Source organism: Anopheles ziemanni, chromosome 3, assembly GCF_943734765.1.
Source record: "Anopheles ziemanni chromosome 3, idAnoZiCoDA_A2_x.2, whole genome shotgun sequence".
NCBI lineage: Eukaryota > Metazoa > Arthropoda > Insecta > Diptera > Culicidae > Anopheles > Anopheles ziemanni.
Genome location: NC_080706.1, coordinates 39,601,175 through 39,609,985, shown reverse-complemented (window position 1 = coordinate 39,609,985; position 8,811 = coordinate 39,601,175). Strand labels below are relative to the sequence as shown.

The window sequence follows — 8,811 nt, the reverse complement described above, 5'->3', positions numbered from 1 at the left end:
CATTGGCGTATATCTTTCAATTTGTACTCCCCAATAATGCGATAAATATCCATCTGGGCCATTGCTGCGTGCTCTTTAGATAGATGGCAAAGTTCTTGCTCTATTAGATTCGCAAATGATCTAAACGGTGTTTGCCTCTCGGTAGACGCTGTTGGTTGATTCTCACGACCTATTCGTAGTGGGTCCTCCGATAATGGAAAAGGCTTTTCCTTGCTTGCATAAGAGTTCAGTTCAGGATCATTCACGTTTTGTATTGGTAGGTTCCGCGGCATTCTGGGTCTCTTGGTTTCTGGTTGAGGGACGGTCTTACAAACTACTGTTTTGTCATGAATCTGTATTTAAGAGAAAAATCAAACATTCACGTAGATGAAAGGGTTTAAAATTTTGATTGCAACAATCAAATCTGGCGTAACATAAGTAGTAATAGTAGGTGAATAAATGGACGCCAAAAGCTTCCTAACTGAATTTGTACTCACGTTGACTGACGTCACTGTTTTCGGTGTCACTTCAGGCTCTAACATTTCAATCTGTATGTCTTCGATTTCCGGTGGCTAAAATAGCAATGAAAGAAAATAAAATACATTTATCACAAATGAGTTGATAAAATCCTGTCAGTATTCCACCAACCTCTAGTTCCAGTTTTGGTTCCAAAAAATAAGTTGCAAAGTCTTCGATTTCCGGTTGCTAAAGTAAAAAAAACAAGTTTATTTAAATAGCAATATAAAATATAATTCATATAATATAATATAATATAATATTTATATTCTTTTCCGTAACAACCTCGTCGGCCGCATTGGTCGTCCATACCAACTTCAGCAAAAACCAGTGTAGTTGGTTTTGTTCAGTGTAGTATATCAACAATAACGGGTGCCCATGGCCCAGCGGTAGCGCGAGGAAACTCTTCGGAGAGAGGTCTTGTCCCACTACGGGATATCGTGCCACATAAAAAAAGTATATCAATAATAAATACATATCCTATATATAATTTCTCTCACCACATGTGAGGACGGGCTGAATGACTTTTGATTCGCAATGGTTCGAAAACGAAGGAAACAAGTATGTAAAGTTTTATAAAGGGGTAGGAGACGCTTGTTTGACATGCACCCTACCCCATTTAGAAATTTTTCGTATTTAAAAGAAAAATATCGCTCTCTTGTCTGCTATGAGATGCAATTCCCCCAGACCTCCAGTTATTACCACCACATCAGTTTGACTTTCGAGCAGGCCGTGAACGACGCATCAGCTCCGGAGGTTAAAGATTAATATGGACGAGAAAAATGGTGTCGCTAAGTCCGCCGCTGTTGTTATCCTGGGCGTTGAGCAAGGATTGGGCAGTGTGTAGCACGACCGACCTGTCCATAAGCTCCACTCATTCCAGGTTTCTCATTACCTGGCAAAACTGGTTGATAAGTACATGCTATAACGATCTTTCCACACATGAAATCAAGCCCAAACAATATTGCGGCAGGCGTCTTCCAGGGTAGCATTATGCGGGCTCGCAATCGATGTGGGGTCATTCCGGTCAAACGGCGTGAACGCCTGGAATACTGGCCTCCTCGTGGCGCCACTGGACCCCCTGGCAACAGGGGTGACGAACAGAGATCTGGGTGGTAGGTATACCCGACCTCCCGCACACTACCAGAGTGATGCCCTGATGGGCCAGGGTATGGTAGTGTGCCGCAGACGGAACGGGCCTTGTAAGGTATCTTTAATCCTGGTTTTAGATATCTAGCCCTCTGGTCTGTTTAGCCTCTCCGGAGGTTAGGATGGACCCTATGTCAGCGGACAGGACCGCGAAGACGTAAGGAGTGTTTCGGAAGGGATTCCCTCTCCTGGAAGATTCATGCAAAGTCGCAGAGGTCGAAGTCAAGATGTGCTCTGTTGCTCCCCGAGGCGCAGGACCTATAGACCGATACGCGTGCCACGAGTGACGTACGGCTACGAAGGAGTTGCTGGTGCTTCTCCTGGGATTGCTGGCGGGCGAGTAGGATGGACTTGCCAACCATCGAAAGCCATGACCAGCAGCAGAACGGAAGGTCGCTCGTGGCACAAGCGGGCACGCTGAGTGCAGGCGCGTAAGCGCAGCGTGGAAGAGGGAAAGTCTGGCTATGAGGCGACCTGTTACTTGTTGGTAAGGGATGCACCGGTGAAGTGCCGCACCAAGGTGGTACCCATCTAACTATGACCAGGTCAAACCAGAAACTAGACTTGCCAAGGGCCTGGCACAAGACCAGCCAGGCCAAAGGAAAGCACCAGCGGGTGTAGTACGTGGACGGCACGTAGACCAAGCAGGAGCTTGGTTGTGCGGGCCAACGATTAACATCAGAGGTGTCAGATACTGGAAAACCCGGCACGTAGACTAGGCAGGAGCTTAGTTTTGCGGGCTGACGAATCCGGATGGTATCAGAACCTAAGTGCAAGTCCACTAAGGGTTTTTAGGAGGTAGTGGTGTCAGATAAGTCAGCTGTCGGATCGATCTTCTGAGCTGCTTAAGTTGCACTGCACCAAGTCCGTTGCTTTAGGCTTGGGAAATAGCCCCTGGTAGTCAGGGTAGTACCTGTTAGACCTTTAGTAACACGCGCTTTCACCCTTCAGGAGTTAGTTGCGTGCCACAGCGTCCGTAAACTGAGATTTTAACCTATGGACAGATGCCTCTTTCGTCATTGCTTCTACCGTGTAGGTGCATAGCGTGATGGAAGGCGAAAGGCAAGAGGAGGGAATACCCTCGTCCAAGAAAAGGGTAGCATTATGCGACCCTAGCTATGTATTCTATACACGGCGGATTCCCCATAATTACCTATATGCATATGATACTGCCATCACTGACAGCTAGATTAGATTGGATTTATTAGATGGAAGTCCGTGCTGAGGCTGAAAGTCTTACCGTATCTTCTTCAGAGTTCACGCCAGGCGACGGAGGTTTGTCATATTGGACTTGATGATCAAGAAAACTTAACGCTCTGTAGGCAAACCACTTTGGATGCTGCGCATCTTTCGAACCTAAAAGTAGAGGGTAAATTTCAGCTGTTAGAGATTTCTTACCCGTAACTTACGATTTCTATGCACTTACCCAACAACTTTTTTGATTTATTATAAATTGCTCGGTAATGTCGGAAGGAGCTGAACAGGGAATTCCATTTGTGTCTTAATTCCCCTTTCGGGTATCCTGTGATTTGCGACATAGCCTCCCAAGCTTTATGTCTTTTGACTTTATCTCTGTAGTCACTATGGGTTCTTTTCCACAGACACGCGTGTTTTTTAAACAGATGTATGAAGTAGAGGCAGTCCTCTTGACTCATGTCCGTCTAAAATAAAAACATGCACGGAAGCACATTTGATTTCAATTCGTTCAGATAGGAAACCAGTTCTCAATAAGTTAATAATTAGAACGAAGCATTCACGCTTTTAGCGTACCTACAGAACTAAACATACCAAATCAACAGAGAACTTCAGATTTCATACTCACTTTTCTTTTCGGCTTCTTTGTAGGCCAACTGTCCATTAAAGAATTTTCATACATGTCTTCCATTTCTGCAATTTAATCACAAAGTTTCACCATTACCTCTATTTACTAATGATAATTCGTTGGTAAAACTTACCGAATATCACCAAGCGCAGATCTAACCAAGCATAAAAGATGTTTACGTTTTATGCCGTTTTAAGCAAAGGTGCATTTATGTTAAGGTTGGTACACTTGCTTTCCCTGACAATTAAATCTGGGGTAACGTGCTGTCACTCCTGGCTCACCAATTTGAAAACATCAAAATCAGTTTTATTTGTTTTTCGAACCAATATCGCTCAAAAACGAAGGTACCAAGGTTTATTATTCAGTTTAACTTCGAATAATTTCCAGAGGACCGTTAATTGTGTTCAAAAAAGCATCGGAGGAGTTTTGATCGGGGATTTCGGTAAGAAATTGAGCCATTTACCAAGGACTATTTATTTTTTTACATTTTCAGGTCTTGAAGAAAAAGGCGCATACATAATAATGATGCACCCTAAAAAACTGCTGAGGGGGCCTAATTTGAGATGTAACAAATAGCAGAATATGGACATTAGGAACGACTTTATACAAAGCTTAAAAGCACCGAAGATTACCAAAAATGACATGTTCTCATCTTTATAAATAGTAAGGGACATTACCCTGTCTGTAAACTTTAATGATTAAAATGGAATTTCGATGCACATTTGACGGATAAAATTATTGAAAAGTAACATTTGTCCAACCATCAAGTTCCACACGTGAAGTTTTATCAAGGCAGTTAAGAGTTTCCTGTATCCTGTATGTCCACGGACGATCGCTACTCCAGAGAAGCAGAAGTAAAGCTATGCTTTGATTTTTCTTTCATTTACATGTCATCACATGCTGAAGTTCGTGATGCGTGATGCATAGAAGACACTTTACACATTAACTTGTTTTTCCCCTTCAGTCGAAACCATCTGGAATATCTTCCACAACAGGTAAACCATTTTTTCTCGGTGCATTGCACGATTCGGTCTGCGTCCATGATGATTCTATTGACTTTTTTACCGTTGGCATGGATTGTGATTTGTTTTTGTCAATATCTTTTAACTTGTATTCCGCTATAATGCGATGCATTTCTATCTGGGCCTTTGTCACACTCTCTTCCGATAGCTGGCATAGCTCTTGTTCCAAAAAGCTAAGAAAGGACTTCACCGATGCTCGACTATCGGTGGAACTAGTATCAACATTTCTTTCGATATGTAATGGATCCTCGAGTACTTGTGCCTTCGGTTGTATAGCTCGTATAGGAGTTTCAATCCATCGTTCGCTAAACAACGGTTGGTTTTGAGACTTTCGCATAACTGTTGAAGAACTTTGAGGTTTTGTTGGAGGATTACGCTCGAGCTTTTTAACGTTGACCAGTTCCGCTTGTGCCTTCACGTTAGTTCGAGTTGACTTTTCTGATACAGTTTTACTGATGCTCTGGCAGATTACTGTGTTATCGTGGACCTGAGTTTACATGGGAGTTACAAGTATTGATGGCCTAATGCATCCAATATGATAAAATATAATACTCACATTAACAAGCGTAACTATGCGCGGTTTGACATCCGGTGATTCTTTGGCCTCCAAAGGTCCGCTGGATATCTTAAAAAAAATAAGAAAAAAATTGGGTGTAACGATTTTGTGAGTTTTGCTCGATAAGACAATAAAGTCCATTTTAAAATAGTTACAGATTCATGGGCTTCTGTAGCTGCAGGGTCTTTCTCCTGATATTTTATGAAACGATTCGCTTCACGCTGTGATTCGTTTTCAAGAAAACGCATTGCATCGTACGCAAACCATGTCGGTTTACCAACTAATTCCAATTCTGAAGTAGAATAGAAACACAAGTTAGGGTAGTTCTACAGCTTGAAACTGACACATACCTTCTGGAGTCATTTTGCTGTACTTGGAGTTGAGTGAGCGGAAAGAACCAGTCAAAGAACACCACTTATCCTTTAGACGTTGTACGGTATATCCCATTAGCTGAGAAATATTTTCCCATGCTTTCTGCCTATGGTTGCTATTTTTATACCACATATCCTTCTTGTTCCATAAGCATGGGTGACTTTTCACAAGACTGATGAAGTAGATAATGTGCTCAGCAGAAATTTGGACCTAAAAAGTAAATTACTGCTTGTTTATTTATCCTGTGTATTTTGTTATACAAGAAAAAATCATTTTCTGCGCAACCCTTCTATTCCTCAAAGACAAATTTACTTACAGCTCTAATTCTTTTAGCTGCCTGTACATCATGCATTCCATCTTGGATCCCATCACTCGAGTGATCCATTGAAACAATTAATAATGGAATGATAGATGGATGTTGTTGTGAACTATGCTATGCAGAAACGCAGCAGTACGGTATCCTAAATGGATATTCAACACTGTCCGAGTGTTGCACTGAACATTACTGTTTATGTTTTGGAAAATATTGTGTTGTTTACCTTTTGTCAACCAAGGTTTCTTGAACGAGTGCAGGTTGTGTCGATCGTTGTTGAAACGTGTTGTCAGAAACAGGTTGGATTATATATAGCACCAGCTACGCGTGCTGCTGCTGTTACCAACTCTCCTCAAATAAACCTCTCAAAAAAGAATATAAAAAAGAGAAATTCACCCGACTCAAATTCATCCGAAGCAGCGGATCCGTCGCTACCGGAAACGCATCTGGAAGCGAGGAAATAAACGACATTTTCTGTAGTAAGCGGTTTTAGTTCTCTTCTGGATGGCAAGCGGTTCGGGTGGTGCGCTCTAATCGGGATGTTGAAATGAGGCATAACTGTATTGATGGTGCATATACAAAAGTTTAATGTCGTTTGAATATTCACGTCCTGTGTAAAAAAACGTATTAAAGTTAAGAAAGTTCAAAATTTTCGATTCGAAGATTACAATCTCGCTTCGATGGCTGCCCAATAAGTGATTGTGTAAGTACTAGTATCAGTAGCATTCCACATGAATCAAGGAACCGATAAAATTGTCTCAGTAAATAAATATAACGATTCGGGTTGGAGTGATCATGGGTGTCGCGGATGCAAAGTGCTGTAATGAATACTTTGCCAACTGCATGTTCTTTTTTCCGAGGTGTTGTGAAGTGCAAGTGATAACAAGCATTTTCCACACTATTCCACCGTGCTAAGGTCATCAGTTGCATTGTGGGAATGATCAGTTGATCAGTGTCTGAACTTAGAATTAAACGAAATGACCTACAAGCCTCAACTTGAGAATTGTACGAAGATAAATATTGTAACACGTGGCGTGATTTAAAAATACATTTGTTTAAAGTTGGTGAAAGAAAGAATATGCAGCAACAATTCACGAGGCATTTATTGGCCAGCTCGAGTGTGTGGTGCAGTGGTTCTATTAATTTTTTCTCATCGTTACTCAATGATACGAGGTTATCACCGCTGCACATTGTATGTGATGTGTGGAAATGTACGGAAGTTCCAATCCAACCTGTATTAGTTTTGTGCTGTGAAATGTATCTTTGTTTACTGTGAGACGACATCCCCTAAAGAAATATTGGCTATCGGATTAAACAACCTTCGGCCAGCATTCGTCAAAAACTTGTCCGTTTAAAAAATCTTATAACCCAATCGAAAGCGGACCAGACTGGGTCCTAAAAGTCACGGTCGATCGGGCACCGGGTTTGCTTCATTCAAGCGACGGTCAAGTGCACGGGTAAGTATCAAGCACTCTTTTGCTGATGAAATAATGAGTAAGCTCCCCGTCGGTTTTCGTTCATCTTCATCTTTACCGGGCCCTAGGTTGTCGCGGCTAATGAGTATTTGCTTGAATGCGGGAGGAGTGCAGTTAATGTATTTTTGTTTTTTTTTCGGAGTATCCAACAACCACCAATATCATTCCCGCCAATGAAAAGATGCTACAATGCCTACCCGGTACACGGTACAAACGGCTCATTCGCTAGAGGAGTGATTACGCTTCGTTTGAAACATGTTACATGACCGTTGCCCGAATGGTGCCGGCATGGAGCCTGCTCAGCATCAGTTCCGTAACGACGAAAATACCGGTTTTTGGCAATGACCATTTGCCAGTAGTAAAAAAGGAATTACTTGGATTTGATTTTGTTGTCGTAAGGTGGTTCGCTTGGTCGGTTTATGTGGGGGGGTTTTCCTCTATGTTTCTCTTAGAGAATAAAATTGCGTGAAGATGGTGCCGCAGTTCAATTACACTATTTCTCCCGCTGGGCTCACGCGAACCGTCACGATCTGCTACCCCACATGCGATTGTACGATTTTCTGTTTGTTTTATTTAAGACAAGCCATATAATCAGTATGACAGTACATAACTTAAATCGCATGCCGGGAATAGTGCGTGATCCGGTTAAAAACGCTACGATACTATTCAAGAGCGCTGCTTTTACTTCCAGTTAACCTAATGCTTTAAAAATATCTTTATACTCAATGGAGACATTTTATCTCGCAATGAAATCATGAAAAAGTGTTAAGATTCTTCAATTATATTTCAAATGGAATTAAAATTAATTTAGGTGTAACCAATGACTGGATTCTAAAAAAAAAAAACAAATCTGAATCCGGTCTAACGAATAACTAAATGGAACGCAGAATGAATAATATTGTCCTGCGCTTCACGCTCACATGAAGATTAAGTATATTGCACACAGTTAGTGCCCCGAACGATAATGTAATTAGCAAAAAAAAAGTTTTTCAATGTTTCGTTTTCTCAGTTTATTATGCAGTCTTTATTTCGCTTCCAAAAGGCTACCGAGTCGCCGGCCAAGTCATAACAATTTGTTTTGTGTTCATATGATTTGGGTCGTTTACTGCTCGCCGTTCGTTTCGTTGCTCGGGGTTTTCGTTGTTCCTGTGCCCTAAATGAATAACGATTTTATTACTGCAGATGTTCGCTGGAAGCATATTTCCACTACATACATTTCGTTTGTCCTACGTTGCCTTTATTGTTTTTATTTTACCCAGAGAGAAAAACTGTGCAAGCAGTAGAACTTTTGTGAAAATTTTAAATTTTACACATTTTACACACGATATTATATTTCATATTCCTTATCTTAATTGTTTATTTTTATCCAATCAATGAAACGGAACTAATAATACAGGAGAAAACATAAGAAAAGCAAAAAGCAATCCCTTTCTAATCAATTCCTTGGTAAGTGTTGTTCTCATTGGTAAATCGTAAACCCTCCATTAAAAAGCAAGATGAAACAATAACCCTAAACCACATTGAATCCTAATCAAAGGGATTGTGTTTCGAACGTACAACTTTTCCTCGCCCGTGTTTTATCTTAAATTCACCCATAGCGGTTTGAT

At 41.2% G+C, this 8,811-nt stretch overlaps 1 protein-coding gene across 1 annotated transcript; it reads right to left on the bottom strand.

The window, feature by feature from the left end:
• Positions 1-324: 324 nt before the first annotated feature.
• LOC131284711 (uncharacterized) lies at positions 325-3,655 on the bottom strand. The gene is made up of 7 exons (XM_058313573.1): positions 3,600-3,655; positions 3,467-3,531; positions 3,071-3,305; positions 2,885-3,000; positions 628-684; positions 473-551; positions 325-332 (listed from the first exon to the last, which is right to left on the bottom strand). The coding sequence occupies exons 2-7, from the start codon at positions 3,527-3,529 to the stop codon at positions 325-327; spliced, it is 558 nt and encodes a 185-aa protein (XP_058169556.1). The 5' UTR covers positions 3,530-3,531; positions 3,600-3,655.
• Between the last annotated feature and the right edge of the window lie 5,156 nt (positions 3,656-8,811).